This window comes from Nomascus leucogenys, chromosome 8, assembly GCF_006542625.1.
Source record: "Nomascus leucogenys isolate Asia chromosome 8, Asia_NLE_v1, whole genome shotgun sequence".
In the NCBI taxonomy this organism is placed as follows: Eukaryota; Metazoa; Chordata; class Mammalia; order Primates; family Hylobatidae; genus Nomascus; species Nomascus leucogenys.
The window spans coordinates 81522656-81548015 of record NC_044388.1 but is presented as its reverse complement, the minus strand read 5'-3'; the positions used below and the strand labels follow the sequence as shown (position 1 = coordinate 81548015).

General features: G+C 48.5%; 1 protein-coding gene across 1 annotated transcript; it reads left to right on the top strand.

Moving 5' to 3' along the window:
- Positions 1 to 15380: 15380 nt before the first annotated feature.
- On the top strand, positions 15381 to 23676 carry SPINK4 (serine peptidase inhibitor, Kazal type 4). The gene is given in 5 exon segments (XM_003263427.3): positions 15381 to 15441; positions 20303 to 20343; positions 21810 to 21830; positions 21833 to 21924; positions 23617 to 23676. Coding segments are annotated over 5 exon segments (261 nt in total). The 3' UTR covers positions 23663 to 23676.
- The last annotated feature ends 1684 nt before the right edge of the window (positions 23677 to 25360 follow it).

The following is a 25360-nucleotide window of genomic DNA, read 5'->3' as shown; positions in this document are numbered from 1 at the left end:
AAAGTTTAGGACATTGCTTAAATATATTTAATAACTTTTAGCACGAAGATTTTGAAGGAAATTTTTTATGATGCATCTTTTTATTTATAAAAATTGTAAAAATTTATGGGGTATATGTGAAATCTTGTTATATATATATATATATATATATATAATGCATAGTGATCAAGTCAAGGTATTTAGGCTGTCCATCACCCAAGTACAGTACATTTTTGTTTAACTATAGTCACCCTACTCTGCTATCAAGCAATGAATGTATTCCTTCTATCTAACTGTTTGTACACTTTAACCCACTTCTCTTCATCCTTCCCGCTCTCTTCCATTCATTCTTCTCAGTCTCTTCTCCATATTTCCTCTCTTTACCTCAATGTGATCACATTTTTTTAACTCCTACATACGTGAGAACATGCTGCATTTGTCTTTTTGGGACTGGCTTATTTCACCCAAGATAATGACCAATTCTGGAGGAAATGTATTAAGTAGAAGGGGATAAAATGCTACAAATAAATAAATAAATATTATGAGTAGGGATGGGGAGGATCCCACTACTGGCTATATAATTAAAGAGATTGTCACACAACTCCATGAAGAGACATGTAAGAGGATTTTTTTTTTTTTTTTTGAGACGAAGTTTCACTCTTGTTGCCCAGGCTGGAGTGCAATGATGCGATCTCGGCTCACCGCAACCTCCACCTCCCAGGTTCAAGTGATTCTCCTGCCTCAACCTCCCAAGTAGCTGAGATTACAGGCATGCGTCACCATGCCCAGCTAATTTTGTATTTGTAGTAGAGATGGGGTTTCTCCGTGTTGGTCAGGCTGGTCTCAAACTCCCGACCTCAGGTGATCCACCCGCCTCGGCCTCCCAAAGTGCTGGGATTACATGCATGAGCTACTGTGCCTGGCCATAAGAGGATATTTTATCACCAAGTTATTTGTGATGGCTGGAGAGCTGGATGCAATGAGGCATTCATCACTGGGGGAATGAATGTAAGTAAAATGTGACATAAGCACACTACAGAATATTCTACCACGGTAACAAGCAATGAATTAGATACACACACAAGGTCAAGAAATCTTTAAAACACAGTTCTGTCCAGGTGCAGTGGCTCAAGCCTGTAATCCCAACACTTTGGGAGGCTGAGACAGAAGTGTTGCTTGAGCTCAGGGGTATGAGACCAGCCTGGGCAAGATGGTCTCTACAAAAAACAAATAAACAAGAGCAAAAAAAACCGCCAAAACTCCACAATGCTGAATGGCGGAAAAAAGAAGAAAGGAACAGAAGGAGGCCTCCAGCACAATACTATTTTTTGAAATGAAAAATACCCACAAAACAATGCCACATGCTTTTGAGAACACTCGCAAATAGAATGATTTATGAGTCTTAGTCACTGCATAAACTTTACAGTTGAACTCTTGGAAATTACGCATCAGTGCCACCTGGTGGTAGCACTTCAAATTTGTGGCATAATTCAGTTTTGTTTTTAACAAGATAACATTTACATACAATGAAATGCACAGATCTTAATTTGATGATTTTTCGACAAGTGTATACCCCAGTGTAATCCCCACTCTAAATAATATAGAGAGTATTTCCACTGCCCCAGAAGGTTCCCTCCTACTCTCCCTACGCCCAACCCTGAAAGCAACAACTGATCCTCCTCTGTCACTACAATTAGCTTCCCCTGTTGTAGAACTTACATATGTGGAATTATACAGAATTATACAATGCATACTCTTTTGTGTTTGCCTTCTTTCAGGAATCATAATGTTTTTGAGATTCAGTCATGTTGTAGCACGTATCAAGTGTTAATTCATTTTTATTGCCAGGTGGTATTCCATTGCATAGCTGTATTCCAGTTGGTCTATCTATGCACCAACTGACTGACATTTGGATCATTTCCACCTTTTGCCTAATACAAATAAAGCTTCTATGAATATTTACAAATAAGGCTTTGTGTAGACATATGCTTTTTATTTACTGTGGATGGAATTGCAAGGTCATAGCATAGATGGATGTGTAATTTTTTTAATTGCCAAAAACAATTCTCCAAATAAGTTGTATCATTTTACACATCCACCAACAATGAATTTATATCAGCAATAGAAAGATGAACAACCCAACTTATCTAAATAGGCAAAAAGTCTTGAATCAACATTCGAAGATACGTAAGTAGCTATATAGTACATGAAAAAGTGCCCACCATTATTAGTTTTCAGGAAAATGCAAGCTAAAACCACAATGAGATATCACTTTACACTCACTAGAATGTTAAAATGTTGAGAATGTGGAGAAACTGGAGGCAATTGGAAATCACACACACACACACACACCAGCTCTCTCAGGTCACCAGCTCAATTCCTTCACAAAAGAAGGATTCAGCTTGTGACTTGCACATTTCCGCATAGGCTACTGTTGGTCAAGCCTGGAAAGTTAAAAAGGCGGAAAGACAAATCTGCTGCTGTGCATTGGTGGCGTGGAGCCACAGGAGTGCCAGAGGCATATACTGGGGCAGGCTCTTATACCTGTTTTTAACTGCAGTTCTTCATTCAGTAGGGAAAGCTTTCACAGAGTTCTATTAGTAGAGGTTGGCCCTGACCCTTCTAAGGGGGATAAGAGTGTCCTGAAGTCAAAATGAATGAAAGCCAGGTGAAGAGATGGGCAGGTTTCCATGCGCCCCGCATTGCCTGGGGCTGCCCAGAACATGGGGCTGGCTGTAGCTTCACCACCCAACTTCTCTCTTCCCTCTTCCTCTTTCTGCTTCTCCTCGCCTCTCTCTTCCTCATTTTCATAACAGCATTGTGTATTAAGTTTTGTTATGAGCCAAGCGTTTAATTTTTTTTTTTTTTTTTTTTTGAGACAGAGTCTTACTCTGTCACCCAGGCTAGAGTGCAGTGATGCAGTCTCGGCTCACTGCAACCTCCCCTTCCGGAGTTCAAGTGATTCTCCTGCCTCAGCCTCCTGAGTAGCTGGGATTACAGGCGCCAGCCACCATGCCAGGCTAATTTGTGTGTGTGTGTGTGTGTGTGTGTATTTTTAGTAGAGACGAGGTTTCACTATGTTGTCTAGGCTGGTTTCGAACTCCTGACCTCAAGTGATATGCCCGCCTTGGCCTCCCAAAGTGCTAAGATTACAGGTATGAGCCACTGCACCCAGCCCTAATATACACTTTTTAATACAACACTTCAAGGTAGGCATTATTATTGTTGTTGTTGTTGTTGTCATTTTTGAGACAGGGTCTCACTCTGTAGGCCAGGCAGAAGTGCAGTGGTGCTCACTGCAGCCTCGACCTCCAGGCTCAATTGATCCTCCCATCTCAGCCTCCCAAGTACCTGGGACTATAGGTGTGTGCTACCATGACTAGCTAATTTTAAAATTTTTTGTGAAGACGAGATCTCGCTATATTGCCCAGGCTGATCACAAACTCCTGGGATCGAGCAATCCTCTCACTTCAGCCTCCCAAAAATGCTGGGATTATAGGCATGAGCCACGGCACCCTCACCCCATAAGGGAATGTGGGTTCTCCGGTTAAGGAATTTGCTTGAGGTCACAGAACTTGTGGATTCGCACCCCATAGCTGCAGTCACAAATTACCACAAATGCAGAGGCTTCAAACAACATTAATGCATTCTGTTCCACTCGGGGGTCAGAGTCTGAAATGGTGCACAGGCTTGCTCTCCCTCTGCAGGCCCTAGGGAAGAAAATGTCCCTTGCCCTTGCCAGCTTCTTGGGGCTGCCTCTATCCCTGGGATCCAGGCCTGCATCACCCCCCCTCTGCTTTCCTCATCACAGCTCCTTCTCTGACTCTCCCACCTCCCTCTTATTAGAACCTTATGGCCCAAGCTCACCCCAGTAACCCAGGATAACCTCCCCATTTCAGGATCCTTCCTTTGATCACAGATGCAGAATCATCTGTCATGTGAGGTAACATATTCACAGGTTTGGGGGATAAGGAGGTAGGTATTTGGGGGGATGGGAGCATCAGTCTGCCTATCACAGTGAGTGAGTGGCCAAGTGAGGGTTCAAACACGATTCTGTCATATTCCTGAATCTGGGATCTTTCTCCAAACCACACTGCCCCTTCCTTCAGTCCTTCCTCTCCTTGGAGCTGTCCTGGGTTCCTAGCAAGCACAGATTCTCAGAAAGGGACAGCAGAAGACCCTAAGGCTGGACACATCACGAGGAGGCACTCCTGGTGAGAGTCCAAGGACTTCTTTTCAAATCTGGGAGGGAAGAGGAGAGGAGACGACAGGAGACTCCATGCCCATACCCCATTCACCATAAAGGTAGGGGGAGGTTGGCCTTGAGGGCCAGACAGGAGAGGTTCTGCAAAGGGAGCAGTGTACCCTCTGAACAATGCCAAGGACAACACAGGTACGATGTGAATGTTGGTGAGGAGGGTGCAGGTTGCTGGGGTCAGTGGTGGTGTGAGTAGCAGTATTTTGGATCCCGTGTCTAAATTCAGCCTGGTCATAGATACTGCCAGTGGCTGTGTCTGGGAAGATGCCAAGCTGGGGTCACGTGGGTCCTGCCTGCTGAACCTATAAGTGCCATGGGGCATGTGTGGCAGCTCCTCCCACCTTCTGCCTGGACCCCCTGGATTGACTGCCTTTTGGAGTGGGTCTATATTCAAGGACCTCTAGACCTTAGCTGGGACCAGATGCAAGGAGGTTTCACCTGTGGTCCACACTTGACTATTTTGGCAACTTCCTGCCAAGGCTGGACCACAGAATTTTCCACGAAACTCACTTCAAATTATGTGGCTCTTTCAGCTCCTGCTATTTCAGTTACTGGGCCAGGATGGGCTTCTGGGTGTATATATTTGAAACCAGAATCTATGGTGGGCAGAGGAATCTGGTAAGAGTCTCAGATTTAAAATCAGATATTGATTTGAATGCCAGCTCTGCCACTTACAATGCTGGAAACTTCGAACCTGTCATTTAATCTTTCTGAGCCTTAATTTTCTCGTCTGTAAAATGGATAGAATTATAAGGCCAGGTTAAGAGGCTAAGAGGGGGAGCTCTTTGTGCGGATCTCGCACAAAGGGGTCCTTGAGGACCCCTCCTCAAGGCTGGGAAGAAAGAGGTGGGCAGGAGACCCTGGGCAGGAGACCATGCCCAGATCACACCCACCACAGGGAGAGGGTAGCAGAGATCTTTGGGCAGCCCGAGGGCCAGGCAGGAGACAATCACCAGGGAGGGGCAGACAAGCCCTGAGACCTCACCTGTCAACACACTGACTCACCGCAAATATTTACTGGGCGCCTTTGAGCATGAGAACTGGACCTCTCCCTTGCCTGCTTTGGCCCATTGCCCATGGGCATATTGAAAGCACCTGCCTGGAAGGCAGTCTGCCTTGAGAGGGTGGGTACCAACCAGGGCCACCTTGGATATGGACAGGAAGCATCACGAAAAGGAAAGAATTTCCAGGGCTTCTGGAACCGACTGAAGACTTTAGCCTTTTGGGCTAAAGGCTGTGCCATTTGCCAGGCTCCAAAATCACTAATCATTTTATCCTGTTCCTTTGGCAACAATAGGGTACGTGTGACCTCAGCCCAACCCATCATAGATGCCCAATTTCCAGGCCACATTGATTGGTCCAAGAGATGAGCACATGACTTACCCAACCCAATCAGAGTCTTCTCTTGGGTTTTTATACACTGAAGGAGGCTGTGGGGAGAGGAGAAAAGTCCCTTCTGTTCTTTCAGTTCACAAAGTTGAGAAAAGCGGTCTGCAGCCATACCTCCCCATCCCTAATAGCAAAGAGTAAGCCTGTCTATAAGTGGGAGAGCATGATGACAGCTCCCCAAAGAAAAGTATGAGAGTGGGAGATTGTGAACAAAACTTTGGTTCACCTCAGCACACCCCAGGATCCTTTGGGCAGGTTGCGTGGCCTCTGAACTTTGCTGCTGGATACCTTACCTGCCCCCACTCCAGTTAAGTGCACACTACAGGGCCCATGGAATTTAAGGGGAATGGGACCCCCTGGAGATGAACAGAGCACGTTCCACACAACCACATGAAGTAGCCCTGATTACAGATGAGCAACTGAGGCTCAGAGGTGCAATGACACACCCAAGGTCAAACAGACAAGGTGTCCAGACTCCAGAGCCTAGGTTCTGATGGCATGGCTGCCTCCTGGCCCACCCCTGGCACAGCCCAGAAGAGAGGCAGCACTCAGGACTCCAACATGAGTCTGGGAGCTGTTACTCTATAATGGCACCCCTGTGTCCAGGAGCCATCAGGAGGCCCTTGTTGGCCCAGCTTTATGAGGCCCTGGGCTCTTGTGAGTGAATTCATCCTACAAGTGAAAGATCAGCATGTGGCCATGGTGAAACCCTGTCTCTACTTAAAATACAAAAATTAGCTGGGCGTGGTGGTGCGCATCTGTAATCCCAGCTACTTGGCAGGCTGAGGTGAGAGAATTCCTTAAACCTGGGTGGTGGAGGTTGCAGTGAGCCAAGATCGTGCCACTGCACTCCAGCCTGTGCAACAGAGCAAAACTCCGTCTCAAAACAAAACAAAACAAAAAAAAGTAAGCATGTGGGGAAGGGTTAGTGGCTTTTGTCTGACCAGCAACATTCCTCGTTTCGGTAATAGAATCCCATGTTTTCTTTGGAGACCTACTTACCTTCATTGGATACAAATAAGGCACTGTCCATCAAAATTTCTTCCCTTCCCTGGTCAGAAAATAGACATGGGCTGGGCACAGTGCTCACACCTATAATGCTAGCACTTTGGGAGGGTCACTTGAGCCCGGGAGCTCGAGACCAGCCTGGGCGACATAGGAAGACCCTGGTCTCTACAAAATAAAAATAAAAAATTAGCTGAGCATGGTGATGCATACCTGTGGTTCCAGCTACTTGGGAGGCTGAGGAGAGAAGATCGCTTAAGCCAGGAAGGTCAAGTCTGCAGTGAGCCGTGATCTCACCACTGCACTCCAGCCTGGGCAACAGAGCAAGACCTTGTCTCTAAAACAAAAAACAAAAAAACAGAATGTGGACACATAACTCTAGGTTTTTTGAGCCCAGTTCTTTTGGGGCATAGTTTTTTTCAGCTTGTCACCTAGTTTTTTGTGCAGCTGTGGTAGCAGGCACTGTCAGTGTCCCACCCACACTGTTTACCAGTCCCCGTTCTTGTGCATACCTGCGGCTTCCCTGTGCAACCCCTGCAATCCTTTGCCTGGAGGCTTTCTCTAAGAGCCCAGAGACATGAAAGGAGCTGGCCAATAGTGCCTGGGAGTTAATGGTCTCTCTTCCAGCAGCCCTCAATCAGCGACTGTTGGGAGTTGCTGGATATATACCCCAACTCCTTCACCTCTCAGTGGGGTAACTCCGACCTGTGTGCCACAGTGTCCCAGCCATCCCTGGTTGGATTGAGGCCCAGTTTCCCCAGTGGTAACCTCAGCGATGCATACTTTATTAGTTCCCTTTCCTGCCGTCCTTATTCCCACTCTCCTGCAGGTGTTTCGTGGGATGGCTTCCCAGAAAATGACTTGGAATCTAATGTGCTTTTCTCAGGGTCTGCCCCTGAGTCCAACCTAACACAACACCACATCCTTCTGGAAAATTATTATTCTGCTGAGGTTTGCCAAAGTCTGCTTCTGTTGCTTGCAACCCAAAGACCCTATCAAAATTCATAGTTGTCTGGAGTTGTGTCACGTTGCACCAGGCTGTGATAATCTCTGATTTTTCTGAAGGCCATCAGAGCTCTGGAAGGGAAGGGGGTATCAAGAGACTTTGTTCTAAGCTCTTTTGTATGTATGCTCAGAGGACTTGAGCCACTGGTTATGTCCATGAATGGAAATGTTTGGATGGCAAAAGGCCCCAGAACACCAGGTCTCTTGCACAGCCCCACTCCTTGGTGAGGTCTGTATGACAATCCCTCATGTTTGGAGGTGATCAAGGCAAGAGTCCATGCACCAGGAGAGAAGATAGGCACTGAAGCTGTTTCCTGTGAGTTCAGCAGATGGTCTTGGGGTAGCTTATGGAGATAAAGCATCACACTCAGGTCTTAGAGGAGATACTAAGTTCTTAGGTCCCCAGCCAGGTTGGCTAAGAGCTCAGTGGAAAATGTGGTCCTTGAAATAGAGTGCCACCTCTATTCCCGCCTATATGGACACAGCATAGGATGTCACTGGCTGGACCCAGTGGACCCGCTAGAGTGCAGCTTGTCCTCAGAGCTTCCTCAAGCCCTCAGTCCAGCAGACCAGGCATCTGAAGCTGGGATTCTTGCTGTCCTGAGATTTCATCCAGTGCAGGATGGATTCATATAGTCCACACACACATGCCAGGCCCTGGGCAGAGCATTGGGGATATGAAGTGACTTAAATGTCCCTCTGTCCCTCTCTTTAAGGAAATATGAGAGATAGTCACATAAGAAAGATAAGGTCATGAAACATTACAGCTGCTGCTGGGATAGATGGCTGTGCAAACATGGGCCCCAAACTGGAGCGGGCTGAGGGTCTGAGAGGAGAGCCCAAGGGGAGGTAATAGAGGGGCACGCCAATCAGAGAGAACAGCGTGAGAAAAGGCTTGGAGGCATAAAAGCCTGCAGGTGGTTCTATGGGATGGAGTGAAGGCTCAAGTGGCCAGAGGTGAAGTTAGAGAGGCCAACAGAGGGCCAGTCATGGCGGAACTTGTATGTCATACAAACCAAGGAGCTTGGTTTTCATGCTTGAGTCAATAGTGATTGAATAACTTTAGTTGAATTGACTAACTGTAATTGAATAATATTAGGCAGAGGGATGATGTGGTCATTTTTGCATTTCAGAAAGATGGCTCTGAAAGCAGAATGGATTGGAGGAGGTGAGATTGGAGGCAGGGAAACAGCATGAGTGATGAAGGTGAGAGGTCGCAGAGGCTGAACTAGAGGAAATATAGAGGAGGTGATGGATATGAGAGGTGGTGAGGAGATGAAATCAGTAAGACCTGGTTCCTGGAATGTAGAGGTGAGGGAGAAGCTCAGGATGGTCCCCAGATTAGCCTAAGGCATGGGATGATAGTGGTGCTGTCCACCCAGGTGGGGGAACTGGGAGGTAGGGCAGCTCTGGGTGGACAGAAGATGGAAAGTTGACTTTTGGACACATTGAGAAGGGGGTCCATAGGATAATGGGGTGGAAGGAATATCTCTATCACTATTTCTATCACGGCTCTCACCACAGCATTTTATAGATACCTGCTCAAGTGTCCATTTCACCTCTTCACCACTGGTGAACTGCAAGCTCCTTGAGTCCAAGTCTCATTCATCTCTGGAGTCCCAAGGACTGGCATAGTGACTGGTGCCCCACAACAGGTGCTCAATAAGTGTCCATTGAATGGTAGAGTTGATGCCCCCATGGAGGGATGACTTCAGCCCATTTCATCACTGAGTATTCCTTGGAATCAAATCCCAAAAAAGTAGATGAAACCTCTCCTTAAAGCAGTGTCCTCCCATTGACCGCCCCCTACAGCTCTGGACCAAGTGGAATGGGCAGATGGGCTCTAGACCTGGGACATGGAGTTGGGTGGCTGAGGGGCCCAGGACAGGCTGTGGAGCTGGCTCAGTCCAGACCAGGTCTCCCTTGAGGGGATGCCCACACCTGGGTAGCTCACACAGGTTTCCAGGCAGATGGGGGCACTTTGGGCTGGAGGAAGGGTGGAGCAGGATGTGAGCTGGAGGCCAGGGAAGGTGGTCCCAGGGCAAACTGGCCATGCTGGCCATGCCATCTGGCAGGCCCAAGCTCTGCTGGAGCTCAGCTCACCCACCTTAAGCCAAACAAGGCCTCTGTCCCCACCACCCATCAGCAGACCTCATGACTCAGACCTGATGGATCCAGCATTGCCGTCATCAAGGAGTGGCTGTTTTCCTCAAGGAGCTGGGCACCAGTCCAATCTAAGCAGATGGCATGAAGGCTGCTGGGTAAGGCTGGGGAGTGTTGGCCCATCCAAGGCACAGGACCCAGGTCTTCACTCTGACCTGGGACAGGAGATGCAGGAATTGCCCAGCTTTCCTGCCTGAGCCCTGTTTTAGGTCATCTCTGTCCTGATTGTATTGATTCCAGGACCTGTGCAGGTGCCCAGGACATTTAGGTCTTGGCCTCTCCTCTGCTTCCAGGAATCCCCACTTAAGCCCTTTCCTTGGTATCACAGCAGCTACACACATCTCATCTCACATTCTCCTCTCCAGGGCCCTCACAGCTGCCCTGGGAGTCAGGCTGCTGGTGGTACATATTGGTGAACCCAACATGGGAGATGGAAGAACATGTGCAGGCCCAAAAAGGGGAAGGGATGCACCTAAGCTCACCTAAGACACTGGTGGCTGGGCTGGGAGCTGAGTGTATAACGTGGCCCTCACCTCCCGCCACTGACTTCCTTGTTCTTTCTATTCTGGCTGTACTGGACTCCCTGGTGTTGTAGCTGCCAACCCTGTTCCCACGTCAAGGCTTTTGCACTTGCAGTTCTTCTGCTTGGCAGGCTCTTCCCCCGCCATCTCTGCAGGACTCGTTTCATCTTTGCTCACGTGCTACTATTTTTTTTTTTTTTATAAGAGGTTATAAAAAGTTTATAGACATCTTATCTCATCTGGTCAATGTCAATTAAAATTGGATTGGTTGGGTGTGGTGGCTCACGCCTATAATCCCAGCACCTTGGGAGGCCAAGGCGGGCAGACTGAGCCCAGGAGTTTGAGACCAGCCTGGCCAACATGGTGAAACCCTATCTCCACCAAAAATACAAAAATTAGCCGGGCATGGTGGTGGGCATCTGCAATCCCAGCCACTCGGGAGGCTGAGGCAGGAGAACTGCTTTCACCCGGGAGGCAGAGCCTGCAGTGAGCAGAGACTGCACCGTTGCACTCCATCCTGGGTGACAAGACACGTGCTACTATTTAAAGAGAAGCCTCTCCTTTGTCACTCTCCTCTTAGGCCACTTGATTTCTCTTCCACCTCACATGTCATGTGTTTATTGTTGTATTTCTTTGTTTTCTATCACCCCACTAGAATGTAAGCTCCTTAAGACAGGGACTTTCTCCATCTTATTTATAGCTGACTCCCTGGTGACTCGAACAGTGCATGGAATATGGTAGATACTTCATAAATATTTGTTGAATGAACACACAAACCCAGATTGCCTCACTCCTGGTCTGGAGCTCTCTCCTGTACCTCTCTATGTCTCAGAGAAGCCAGAGGAGGAAACAGTGAAGGAGGGGTTGGTTTAGGCTGGAGGGTGTCAGCCTTGCCCCTTTGCCAGAGACACAACAGGCACTGTGACCCAGGCCACGCCTCCTGGGGCCTGTATGTATCTGTTGCTCTCTTGGGCAATCACAGCATCCCAGGGGCATGGAGGGATCAGCACTTACCTCCCCTTTTCCCAAAGCAGGCACCATCTCTGCCCTTGGGCCCACTGTGTTCTTCCCATTCTTGGATCTGTCACGCAACATTTTTTTGAAACAGGGTCTTGCTCTGTCACCCAGGCTGGAGTATAGTGGTGTGATCACAGCTTACTGCAGCTTCTACCTCCCAGGCTCAAGCAATCTTTCTGCTTTAGCCTCCAGAGGGGCAGGGATGGATTCAAGAGCTATGTAGGAAGCAGAACCTAGACCCTCCGTGGGAAGGCAAACAAGGCTGAAGGGTCAGTGCCTGTGATTCCACTGCCAGAGGTTGTTGGAATGTGGGGCAGGGGAGCAGAGACCAAGGCTTATTTATCCCCCACTGACCATTCCAGACTCCTCTCACGGCCCTTCCCGGCTCCCTGGCCCCACCTTACCTACATGGCTTCTCTGTTCTTCAGATGTGAGAAGCTTCTTCTTGCCTCAGGGTTCTCACACATTCTGTTTCCTCTACCTGCAGCACTGTTCCACTTGGCTACAGCCTGCCCTGCCCACTCAGCCCTTGGTGTCTCTGATCTCAGATGGATAGGTCACTCTTGGATCCTCTCACAGAACGGAGCAATTGTGGTTCATGGGACCCACTCCAACAGTGATGATACAATGCTGCTGCCCGTTCAGTACTGTCGCTCTACTTAACCAAAGCTCCTGGAGGACAGGAACTGTATCTGACTCACTCTCTGCCATATCCAAGCACTCAGCATGGAGCATGGCACTTAGCCGCTCATTGAACTTTTACTGAACACATGAAGGGTGAATTAATGGTGAGGTTTACTTGGATGCACTGACATCCTTAGTGGGCTGTTCAATAGCAGTTGGATATAGGAGTTAGGTTCACACTTTGATGGGATGACAGAGTATGAAGTTTGATACTAAGAGTGAATCTAGAAGGTATTTGCCTGAAGAGGAGACCTTGAGGTGGGCTGGGATGGTAAGTGAGCTCAGTACTCCACAGGCTGCCCTTGACTTTGCGCTGTGCTTTGAAGGATGCAAAATTCAAGCGTCCTGGCTCCTTGCAGCAGCTAGAACGTTCAGTAGCCATTCCTGCCACATGGATAGAAGTCTAAGGTCCAAAACAAGGAAGGGGTCAAACCCCTTTGCTCCCCTCTGTCCCTTCCTTACTGTAACCTGGGACACTGACAGACAGACCTGGGATCAGATGAGAAATGAAGAGAGGCCCAGGAGCTTCACATGTGCAAGGGTAGGAGGCAGGCAGATGCCGGACCTGCTCAGCCTAGAGGTGCTCGTGCAAGTACAGGAGGTTCATGCAGGTACAGGAGGCCAGAGACAAAGCTATGACCCCCAAGGACTCTCAGGGAGGCAGACCTCTTGTGTGAGGAAGGACTGTCTTTGTTCGAAGCCATCCAACGATGAAACTGGTAGGTAGTGAGCTCCCCATCACCATGAATGACCTCCCAGTGGGGCTGCTGTAGAAAAGCCCTAGTGGAAGAAGGGAGATGAAACCCAGATGACCATTATTTTTTATTTTATTATTTTATTTATTTATTTATTTATTTTGAGACAGAGTGTGGCTCCATCACCCAGGCTGGCGTGCAGTGGCGCAATCTTGGCTCACTGCAACCTCCGCCTCCCTAGTTCAAGTAATTCTCCTCCCTCAGCCTCCCAAGTAACTGAGATTACAGGCACACACCACCATACCCAGCTAATTCGTGTGTGTGTGTATGCATTTTTAGTAGAGATGGTGTTTCACCATGTCAGCCAGCCTGGTCTCAAACTCCTGACCTCAGGTGATCCACACAGCTTGGCCTCCCAAAGTGCTAGGAACAGGCGTGAGCCACCACACCAAGCCTATTTTTATTTATTTATTTATTTATTTATTTATTTATTTATTGAGACAGTTTCTTGCTCTGTCACCAGGCTGGAATGCAGTGGCATGATCTTGGCTCACTGTGCCCTCCACCTCCCAGGTTCAAGCAATTCTCCTGCTTCAGCCTCCTGAGTAGCTGGGATTACAGGTATGTGCCACCATGCCTGGCTAATTTTTTGTATTTTTGATAGAGATGGGTTTCACCATGTTGACCGGGGCTGGTCTCGAACTCCTGACCTCAAGTGATTCACCCTCCTCAGCCTCCTCCCAAAGTGCTGGGATCACAGGTGTGAGCCATGGTGCCTGGCCCCAAGATGACCTTTAAAGTCCAATTCCCCTTTTATAAGATGGCGTTTTTGCTTTAGGACAGGAAGTCATCATTAAATATTTTCTCTACCTGCCTAAGCAATGGAAAGATAGCTGCCACCTGCCTCAGAGGCATCCCTGGGACTGTGCAGTTTCTTAAGGAGGAACGGAAGGATCTTGAAGCTGAGTCAGGGATCACTGGGGGCCTCAAGCTGGTCTTGGCCACAGATCTGGGGCTTCTATGGGTCTGTAGAGGTGACTGGTTGGCTGGTGTCCCCAAAGGGACTGTTCTTTTTTTTAATTTAAAAAAAATTTTTTTGTGGAGCTGGAGTCTTGCTATATTGCCCAGGCTGGTCTCTAATTTCTGGGCTCAAGCAATCCTCCTGCCTCAGCCTCCCAAGAGTTAGGATTACAGGCATGAGCCACTACACCTGGCTGGGGCTGTCCTCAAACAAGAATCCTTCACCTTGTCATTAGAATATTCTTGCAACTTATCTGTAGGCTTGAAATCTTTCGAAATAAAGTTTTTCTTAAAAAAAAAAACAACACAGATTCTGATTTAAATATTCCAGAGTGAAGCTCAGCATCTGTATTTGTAAATTCTCCCCCAGGGAAATCCAATCTGCAGATAGAGCTGAAAAACACTGACCTAAATGAATTAGAGAAATGTGTATGTAAATAAAATTTATTTTATAAATCAGAAATTCTTTGAGAGCAAATATCCAAATTACTTATTAATGTATACTATGTAAATATGGAGGAGTTTTAGATACTGATTTTTCTTTAAAAGAATCTTGGCTTTATTTAACCTATGAAGATGCAGATGAGGCCACGCACAGTGGCTCATGCCTGTAATCCCAGGACTTTGGGAGGCCGGGGCAGGCGGATCACGAGGTCAGGAGTTCAAGACCAGCCTGGCCAACATAGTGAAACCCCATCTGTACTAAAAATACAAAAACTTAGCCGGGCAGGTGGCGGGCGCCTGTAATCCTAGCTACTCAGGAAGCTGAGGCAGGAGAATTGCTTGAACCCAGGAGGCGGGGGTTGAAGCCAGCCGAGATAGTGCCAGGCACACCAGCCCGGGCAGCAGTGTGAGACTCAGTCTCAAAAAAAAAAAAAAGAAAAAAAGAAAATAATGCAAATGAACACATAATACCTGCAAAGCAAGAAAGCATCTTCCTTTTAATGTTTTATTTTGCCTTTGTTTTGCCGGTCAGTTGTGCCCACTTTGTGGTACCAAAAAAATAAGTGAAATAAAAGTAAGTAAAAACGATCATTTCTGCTTACATTTACAGCTCATTTCATATTCTGCAAAATGTTTTCCCATCTGCTATCACCGCCCCCATCCTCACAGCAGCCTGGGAGAAAGGCAGAACCAAAATTATCATCTCCACTTCGTGCATGGGTGATCTGAGGCCCAGTTAAAAAAAGTGGCTCTACTGAGGTCCCGAAGTTGGTTGCTGGAGGCACTGGCAAAGGAATCCAGGCTCCAGCTCCCTTCTCTGCCTCCTGCCATCTTCCAGTTGCTTTTTTCCTCTCTCTTTCTCTATCTCTTTCCCTTCCTCTCTGCCTTGAACTCTCTTTCTACTTCAACTTTCCTCTCCTTGCTCCAACCCTCAGATTGGAGTCAGCTTTGCAAGTTGTCCAAACTTTTTTGTCACTCTGGAAACCTGCCAGCCCCATGGCCACAGCCCCATCTCATCAAAAGCTCAGCATCTGCACCTAGAGCAAGCCCTTTCCGGATGTCAGCGTGCGGAGATTAACTCTGGCCTCTCTATCTGGCCCTAGATAAGATAAGATTAGGGGAGCGGCACTGTAAATAGGCTCCCATCCTTCCCCAGGCCCAGGCCCCAGCCAGCTCAGGCTACACCATCCCAGGATCAGCATGGCCGTCCGCCAGTGGGTAATCACCCTGGCCTTGGCTGCCCTCCTTGTTGTGGACAGGGGTGAGTGGGCAGAACCTAGATTCTCTGTGGCTTTGTGTTGGTCGGTGAGCTTGGGATGAGAGCAGAAGCAGGGCCTGGAGCACCCTGTGAGGCCTCAGCTTTTTCCATGTACCTTCATTCTGCATATGCACCCTCCACTGTGGTGGAGAAAGTTCTGGGCTGGGAGAAAAGAAACTTGGGTTCAAATCCTGACTCTGGCTCAGAATTGCCAAAGTCCCCTACCCTCTCGGGGCCTCAGTTTCTCCAGCTGTAAAGGAGGAGATTGTTCCAGTTCAAAGCTGCACTGAGCAACTATTGGGCTGGAGGTTGTGGGGGCAGAAGGGAGGAGGTGGGTCCCAGCTCTCAGGAGAGACTGACAAGTATGCTGGCTGCAGGGTGGTGGGTGCTAAGAGAGACCTGGCTGAGGTCTTCTGAGCTCCCGATCTCTCGGAAAGGCTGTGGTTTGGGACTTGGGCAGCCATGTGAGCATGACAGAGCCCTTTCCCAGGACTGGACACATATACTTGGGGCAGGGCCCCGTCAGGGTCTGGGCCATCCCTGCAATCTCACAGCTACCATGTCAGGCACTGTTCTGAGCCCTTAAGACAGATTAGTGACCCAAACAGAAAAAGCACGGTCCTAATGGAGCATAAATCCAATGGCGTAGAGGAAAAGGGAAAGGCAATAAACAAGATGGTTACAATGTATGTTAAACGGTATGTTAGAAGGTGATAAAAGTTAAGGAAAAAATACTTGGCAGGGTGATGGGTACTGGAAGGGGGTTGCAATTTCAAATCGGGGAGGTATCTCTGAGAGTCCGATGTTTGAGCAAAGCTTGAAGGAGATGAGGGACTAAGCCATGTGGATATCTGGGAGAAGAAGGTTCCAGGCAGAGGGAACAGCTCAGGTGCAAAGGACCTGAGGCAGGAGCATGCCTGGAGTGTCTGAGGTACTGTAAGACCAGTGTGGCAGGAGGGGACGTTGTATGGAGTGATAGGAGAGGAGATGAGAGAGGCAACTGGGAACTGTACCAGGAAAGACCTTGTTGGCCAACATAAGAACTTGGCTTTTCCTCTAACTAAAATGGGAGGCACTGAAGGCTTTGAGCAGAGAGTTATGTCTTTCAAGAGTTGCTCTGGTCGGTACATTGAGAATAAATTGAACAGGGAAGCGGGGAGACCAGTTAGAACCCGCCTGGACAAAAGCTGTAAGTTATAAGGCAACGCCTGGCAGGATCCCAGGGCCACTGACCTCATGGCCCATCCCACACCCATTTCCCCAGCTGGAAACAGACCTGGGCACAGGGGGAAAGGGAAATGGGTCTGGGGGCCTGTTCAGGAGCAGCCTGCTTACGGCCAGCCTGGCACCTACACCTACCTACTCCTTGAGCAGTTGGGAACACTGAAGGGCCTGCTCTGAAGAAGTTTGTTTTTGTTTGTTTGTTTTTGTTTTTGTTTTTGCAGATTTCAGATTACTGCCTTGGCTGAGTGAGGAGGGGGCACTTTGGGTCAAGGTCGAGGGCAGCCTGGGGGTAAATGTAACTTTTCCCCACATACCCCAGAAAGAAACTCTGACATCTTAGAGTTCTGAACACCCCCTCCTCCCAATACACTTTACTTTTTTTTAAAATATTTAAACAAAATTTTTTTTTTCAAGACAGAGTCTTGCTTTGTCACCCAGGCTGGAGTACAGTGGCATGATCTTGGCTCACTGCAACCTCTGCCTCCTGGGTTCAAGCAATTATCCTGCCTCAGCCTCCTGAGTAGCTGGGATTACAGGCATTCGCCACCACACCCAACTAATTTTTGTATTTTTAGTAGAGACGGGGTTTCACCATGTTGGCCAGGCTGATCTCGAACTTCCAACCCCAAGATTTGCCTGCCTCGGCTTCTGAAAGTGCTGGGATTACACCAATGCACTTTAGTATTCAATTCCTGAACACCCACAGTGTGGGACATTGAACCAAGTGCTGCGCAACGGCAGACATAAAGGAACCCCAAGAAGCTCAGGTGCATAGGGAGGCGGGATGACTCAGTGAGTGGGACAGTACGTGGTGGTGTGAAAGAAGCCTCCATCCAGATCTGCTCAGGAAACTGTGGGGGATATCAAAGACAGCTTCACTGGGGGGCAGCATCAAGCCTTGAAAGGAGGGTATGATTCGGTGGGAGGAGAACGGAGATAAGGACATTACAGGGAGGGGACATGGCATGAGCCAAAGCAGGGCCCAATCCAGGACCCGTGAGCAGAGCGGAATAGCTGGGGTATGGAGAGGTGTACTAGGAAGTCAGCCCAAGAAGCAGGTTTAGGGTCAGCTCATACAGTGCCCTAAACGTAAGACTAAGCAGCTCAGGTCCATAGGGAGGCTTAATGATCAGGGCAGAGAACCATGGAAAGGCTTTATACTTTTTAAATTCTTTTCTTTTCCCTAACAGTTAAATATCAAGAAATGCACAAATCTTATCACTGGATGAATCTTATCAATGAGCCTTTACAATGTATACACTCGTGTAACCCAAACCCCCATCAAGATACAGTACATCTTGAGTCAAGGACTTAGGGAAGAAAAATAAATACAGAACATTTCCATAGCCCCAGAAATTCCCCTATGTCAGTCAATCCCTGCCCCCACCCCAGTGCTCTGACTCTTTTTTTTTTTTTTTTTTTAAGATGCAAAGTCTCACTCTGTTGCCCAGGCTGGAGTGCAGTGGTGCAATCATAGCTCACTGCAGCTTCAACCTCCTGGATTCAAATGATCCTCCCATCTCAGCATCACAAGTAGCTGGGACTACAGGTGCGTGCCACCACGCTCAGCTAATTAAAAAATTTTTTAAAATTTTATTTATTTATTTATTTATTTATTTTTGAGATGGAGTTTTGCTCTGTCACCCAGGTTGGAGTCCAGTGGCACGATCTTGGCTCACTGCAATCTCTGCCTACTGGGTTCAAGTGATTCTCCTGCCTCAGCCTCCTAAGTAGCTGGGATTATAGGTGTGCACCACCATGCCCAGCAAATTTTTGTATTTTTAGTAGAGACGGGGCTTCTCCATGTTGGTCAGGCTGGTCTCGAACTCCTGACTTCAGGTGATCCACCCACCTCGGCCTCCCAAATTGCTGGGATTACAGGTGTGTGCTACTGCAACCTGCCCTCATTGTTAAATTTTTTTGTAGAGATGGGGTCTTGCTATGTTGCCCAGGCTGGTCTCAAACTCCTGGCTTCAAGTGATCCTCCTGCCTCAGCCTCCCAATGTGATTTTTTTCATCATAGATTAGTTGGCCTGTTCTAGGATTTCACATAAATGGAACCACAGGTATATAATCTTTTGTGTCTGGTTTCTTATGCTCAGCAAACTATTTTTGAGATTCAGCCATGTTATTGCATGTATCAGTTGCTTGTTTTAATTGTTGAGTAGTGCCCCATTGTATTTATTTATCCATTCTCCTGTTGAAGGACATTTGGATCACTTTCAGTTTGGGCAATTTGACATGGAAGGGTTTGAAGCAGTTCAGTGACAAGTCTAGGTTTGCATTTTGATACCCCAATGCCAGGCTTAAACAGCATATCGGGGTGACTTAGTCTAAGTTTCTGTTTCCCTCTCTCTGTGGAAATATCTTATAATAGCATCTCCAGGAAAATATAAAACTACATTGCCTTGCACACCTCCAGTGATGGGAAACTCACTACTTCTGGAGAAAGCCTCTTTCACCGTGGCATAGCTCCCACTGAGAGAAAATTCTGCTTCACATGGAACCCAAACCTGCTTCCCTGCAGCCTCCTCACAGAGATGGGCTCTGCTCTGTGAGGCTGAAAAGAGTCCATCTCTCCCTCAGTTCCAGGATACCCTTCAGAGACTTCAGGGAGCATCCTGCCCTTCTCTAATTTACGTAAACGCCCTTCCTTCCACCTGTGCCATTAGACATAGCTCCAGTTCCCTCATCCACCCATCACGCTTGTCAGTCACATCACAGTTTGCTCATGTCCTTTAGGCAGTTCAGCCAGACCTTGAGGGGCACACCAGTGTATGTAGAAAGAGTCAGGCTCTGGACTGCAGCAGACGTGTGGGAAAATCCTAGCTGTGCCTTAACAAACTGCATTGCATCACCTCTTTGAGCCTCTTTCGTAGTTCGTTAAACTGACCTATGCCCCAGGAAACAGATTCTGAGCTATACATGCAAGTTACTGGGGAGCGTTCATGGGAGTAACTTCCATGAAGGATGAGGGAAGTTGACTTCCATGCAGTGCAACAGAGGCTTCAGATGATCCTACAGGCAGCTTTGGGCAAGGGGATCAGGGTCTTTGTAACCACATCAACCCGACATGGGATATGGGCTGTTCCTGGGTAGAGGATGCAGCCCTGGGCAAGGCAGCTTCATTCTCTGAGGGTAATTCCTAGGAAGAGACTTGCAGTGAGTGGTCAATATTTCCGGCAGCTGGGGAAATGAGTGCCTCAGACTTGCGGGAGGGCTCTTGATGGCAGAACACAGCATCCACTACTATCTCCTTTCTTCCCTCTGTTACACAGCAGTAAGAGAGGGGTGGAGAGGAGTTAAAATCATGTGTTCTCAATGCCCGGCACATAATAACTGCTGAATTGTTATTTTATAATTATTATATGGGACACAACAATTCCAGTGGGATCTAACTAACAAGGAATAGGCTGGACTGTCACCTTCCTAATTTGTGAATTTCTGTCTCTGTTTATGGAACCCAAGATCACATCAGCTTTCTGGCAGCCCCATTGTCTGGCGGCTCATCACCTTTCCTTGAGGAATTCCAGGTTGGGTAGTTGCTGGACCAAGCTCCCTGAAGAAGAAGCAGTCCTCAGACCCCTAGACCTGGGGTCTAGAGCTGGCATCATCTAATTCTTGCTTCTTTGTGTTTCAGAAGTGCCAGTGGCAGCAGGAAAGCTCCCTTTCTCAAGAATGGTAAGGCAGCTGCGTGCTGTTCTCACCTTCTCTCTGCTGAGAGGAGTCTTCTCATCCATGCTGAGAAACCAGTTATTCTTCTCCACGATCCTGCTCAGACACCTTCAATGGCTCCAAGGTGGCCAAGATGGCCTCCTGGCCTGCACATTCCCCAGATTAGCCCCCAAGGCTGAGTAGGCCCAGCCCCCTCACCCAAGTCCCAAGATTGGCCTCAAAGCCCTTGTGATGTCCCCCACCTGGTGTCCAAGGCCCCTTCCATCAGTGAGATCTCCCCACCCAGGCTTAGCAGGACAGGGTGTGCTCCCTGCCCTGTAGAGTGCAGACAGGCAGGCCATGGAGTTCAGGCCAAAGAGGGGACCCTGGCACACTTGAAAGCACCTGTGGAGTGTGCCAGCCTCCCCCCACCACATTCCATCTGATTGTCTAAACACCAAGTTGTCCCTGAATCCTGATTCCACCTTGGCCCTTGGTCTGATGCCCCCAGTGACCCAGAAGGCAGTGGTACTGGCATCCTTGAGACCCTTGAGATTGCCCCTTCGTGTAGTGGAATGAGGAGGCTCGGAGCCACCTTCCCATCCACAGCCTCAGCATCGTCCCCGTCAGTCCATCAGAATCCAGCCCCACTTTCTCAGTGCCAAAGAGCCAAATACTTTACATATATTATTTCAGTTAGCCCTATGTGAGAGGAACACCACTATTATAATTTTTACAGATGAAGAAACTGAGACTCAGAGAGTGGAAATACCTCAATTAAGGTTATACAGCTAATCAGTGGCAAAATTCAGGTTTCTAGAGTTCGGGCCTTCACAGTTGCACCGCACGAACTTTCTCACCCTATCCCTGTCTCAGGCGCTAATGCCAGTCCTGACTGAGTTCTCACCTTGACCTCAGGCCTGTCCTAAAACCCTTTCAGACGGCCTCGATTAAGCCCCAAGCTCTGCCCCATTTCTTCAGCCTTCCCACCCTTTGCAGCCTTTCTGACATGGGCCTGATAGATCATGCAGGCCAGGGAGAGTTCAGGAGCCCCAGAGAGAGAGGGGCCTCCTGGGAATGATGGGTGGTTCTGTATCCTGGGGTCTTCAATGGGACCAGCAGCAGAAGTTCTGATTAGTGCCTCTGAAGAGGGTGTGAACAAGTCCCCAGGTGCTCGAGGGCACAAACTCACTCCACACACATAGACATAAACACAGGCATACGCTTGAATGCCTGCACACCTGGGGCTCCAGAGACACAGGTACCCATATGTACACATCCAGCCATAGGCACACACGTGGTCATGCACACACACATACAAGCAAACACACCAAGGGGCCCTGAGTGGTTGGTTTCATCTTCACTGGACCCACACGGGGGACCTTCTTGACTCTGATATCTCACTGGGGCCCCACTGGTTCCGAGCAGAACCCCTGTATCCCTCCCCACTGCCTCTGAATCCCTGAATCCTCTCCCTCCCTTCTTTTCCATAGCCCATCTGTGAACACATGGTAGAGAGTCTCCAACCTGTTCCCAGACGTCCAACCTGGTCTGCGGCACTGATGGGCTCACATATACGAATGAATGCCAGCTCTGCTTGGCCCGGATGTAAGTCTGCCCCACAACCCCTGCTTGCTTGGGTGGGCCCCATCTCTGGTGCACAGTCTGAAAGGAGCAAGACTTGACCTGCTTCTTCCTTCATACATGCTTGACCTGAGAAGAGTCCTCCAACATATGCCCCTAATAGAATGCGCACCAGATTAACTCAAAGAAGGCACATGGTTCCAAGCAGAAATCTAGAAGCTGGTGGTGGGTAGGGAGTAGGGGCAGCAACCATTTTCCTTGCTCTGCCCTGACTGACTAGGTGACCTCATTTGTTCTTTCATTCGTCTAACCAGTAATTATTTATTGAGCATTTACTATGTGCTAGGCACTGGGGCTAGACCAGAGCCTAAGTTAGACAGCATCACTGGCCTCCTGGAACATACAATTGGTGTAAGGGGGAAGCCAGGCTGATAGTCAGCCAATTGCAGCATAGAATTTTTTTTTTGAGACAGACTCTCACTGTCACCCAGGCTGGAGTGCAGTGGCACGATCTTGGCTCATTGCAACCTCCGCCGCCTGGGTTCAAGTATTCTCCTGCCTCAGCCTCCCGAATAGCTGGGATTACAGGCACCCACCACCACACCTGGCTAATTTTTTTTTTTTTTTTTTTGTATTCTTAGTAGACATGGGGTTTCACCATGTTGGCCAGGCTGGTCTCGAACTCCCCACCTCAAGTGATCCGCCCGCCTCGGCCTCCCAAAGTGCTGGGATTACAGGCATAAGCCACCGCGCCCGGCCTTCCGCACAGAATTCTAAGGGATCAGTGGGCACACAGGAATAAGTAGAAATTAGCTAGGAAAAAGGAGCAAGGAAAGATAATTCCAAGTAGATGAGTTTGGAAAGGTCTACAAGGAAAAGTTTACATTTGAGGAAATATAAGAAGTTGGACATGTTGGAGTATAAAGTTTAAGGGAGAATCAGGGAGAGGCAAGGAGTGAGTCCAGAGAGATGAGCAGGGCTAGAACATGACCTCCCTACATCAGATAACCTATTGGCTCTTAGTTTCTTCATCAATAAAACCCATCTTCTAGGATCCTGAGAACTAAATGAGACCATGGAAGTGAAGAAAGTCCTCGGAAGCTGCAAAGCTCTGGATAGATGTGAAAGTTTGTATTTGAGGAAATGTAAGGAACATCAGGATGTTGTCCCAGCTTAGAGAAAGGTCATGCTAATCAAAGACTCATGGTTAGGAGGTACATTGGGAGTGGAATTGACAGGCTTGGTATGTGACTGGATGTGAAGGCTGAGGGGAAGGAGGCAGCATACTGGTTTCTGATTTGTGGGCTTGGGTGGCCAGTGGTTCCATGTGCTGCGATGGGTGGTTTGGGGGTCTGTACCAGTTCTGTGGGGGGCAGTGATGTTTGTGGACAGTTGAGCCCCTAGGATATCCCACTGGATATGGACAGCTGCATGAACAAGCAGGACATAGGTCCGAGCTGAAGACAGATTTGGCAGCCATCAGCATGCACTGGTGGTTGAAACCCCAGGAAGCTGAAATCCCCCAGGGGCAGGGTGTGCAAAACAGGAAAAGCTGTAGAAGGATGTGCCCATGGACCCTTGGGATCTGCCCTGTATCCATACACTGCATATGTGGGCGACGCTCAGCAGGATGTCTGGATGGACTATGCCAGGTCCCTGAATGGTACACTACAGCTCCTGAGATGGTAGCCTCATGCCTGTCTTCTTTGATCCTAGAAAAACCAAACAGAACATCCAGATCATGAAAGATGGCAAATGCTGATCCCACAGGAGCACCTCAAGCCATGAAGTGTCAGGCTGGAGAACAGTGGTGGGCATGGAGAGGATATGACATGAAATAAAAGATCCAGCCCAACTAAGTGAAGTGGTCAGTGTCTCTGGGGACACTGGTTGCAGAGGGGATATAGGAGGTGAATCTTGCATTGTCACCTCTACTCTGAATTTGATGTCCAGCTTCTCTCCATCCCTCTGGTGCTCCTCAACCCTGTCACATGTCCCCTCAGAGGTCCCAGTTATCTTCGCCTGCCGGAGAGGCCAGTCCCTGACCCCAGGATGCTGCCTAGTACTCCCGTCTGCCCCAGCCTGGACTATCATTCAGGCCAAGAACCTAGGTGAGGTCTGTATCCTCTGCCACTGCTGGGGTGCAGGGCCCAGCCTCAGAAAGCCTCTGTGAAATCAGGAACAGTGGCTCATACCTATAATCCCAGCACTTTGGGAGGCTGAAGGTGGCAGGATCGCTTCAGGCCAACCTGGGCAACATAGCAAGACTGTCTTTACAATTTTTTTTTTTAAATTAGCCAGGCTTGGTGGCATGCACCTGTAGTCCCAGCTATTCAGGAGGCTGAGGTGGGGGGGGATTGCTTGAGCCTGGGAAGTCGAGGCTGCAGTGACCCATGATCGCATCACTGCACTCCAGCCTGAGTGACAAAGTGAAACCCTGCCTCAAAAATGAAAAAAAAAAAAGCTTTGTGAGAGTCATCCTGTCCCCCCATGGCTTCCTCCTGGGCTGTGCCAGCACTCCAAGGCATGTACACACAGACACGTGGCACAGCAATGGCTGATATTCAGGCAGTGTACACAGTACAGCTGAACTGCTTGTTGTAACATTGAACTAGGTTTTTCACAATCGAAAACAGGTGATGCCCCAAGCCCTTTGAGTGCCCCCCTATACCCTAGCCACCCAGATTGTCCCCTGGAAACACCTGGGTCTCTCGGTGTCCATGGTCTGGGGTTAATTCCTGGCACTGTGGGATGATTTCCAGATGCTGCTCTGCTCTTTTGGTCAACATCTGCTCTGACTGGTTGTCAAATATTCTGACATTAGACATAGCCCCAGGCACGCCCTGCACACATGCACTCACACAATGTCCCACAGGGACACACAGTGTTCAGAATTGTCACCATAGACAGAGACCCCCTCCTGTGGTATATGTAGAATACCTCCTCTTTTGGCCAAAGCCCCTAGGCAGAGCCTGTTGATAATGGTGGCAGGAGAAAGGGTTATGGAGAGAGGCCTGGGCAGGTGAGAGCAGTTTCACACAGACTCTGATTCCTGCTGCAGAGTGGGCAGAAAGGGCAGGAAATGCTCTGTAGAAGACACATGTCTGAGAGAATGGGCACAGGAAGGCAGGAAGCTACTTTCTCTTGGACCACTGGAATGGGAACACTGAGCAGGAATTGATGCTGATAGATTTGCAGGTGGCAGGCCTAGGAGGCCATCTATGAATAAGGCCTTCTACTGGGACTGATTCATACCTGTTTCATACCTGCATATGAATGATGTAGGATGAAGTTTGGCTGTGAGAGGCAGAAAACCCAAAATAACAGTGACTTATAGACAGAACTTCATTTCTCCTACACGTAGCCCTATGTAATATGACAACTCCATGCTCCTCTATTTTGTTACTCTGCCATCCGCATCACAGTTTCTACCTCAGGTCCAAGACAGCTACTCCAACCA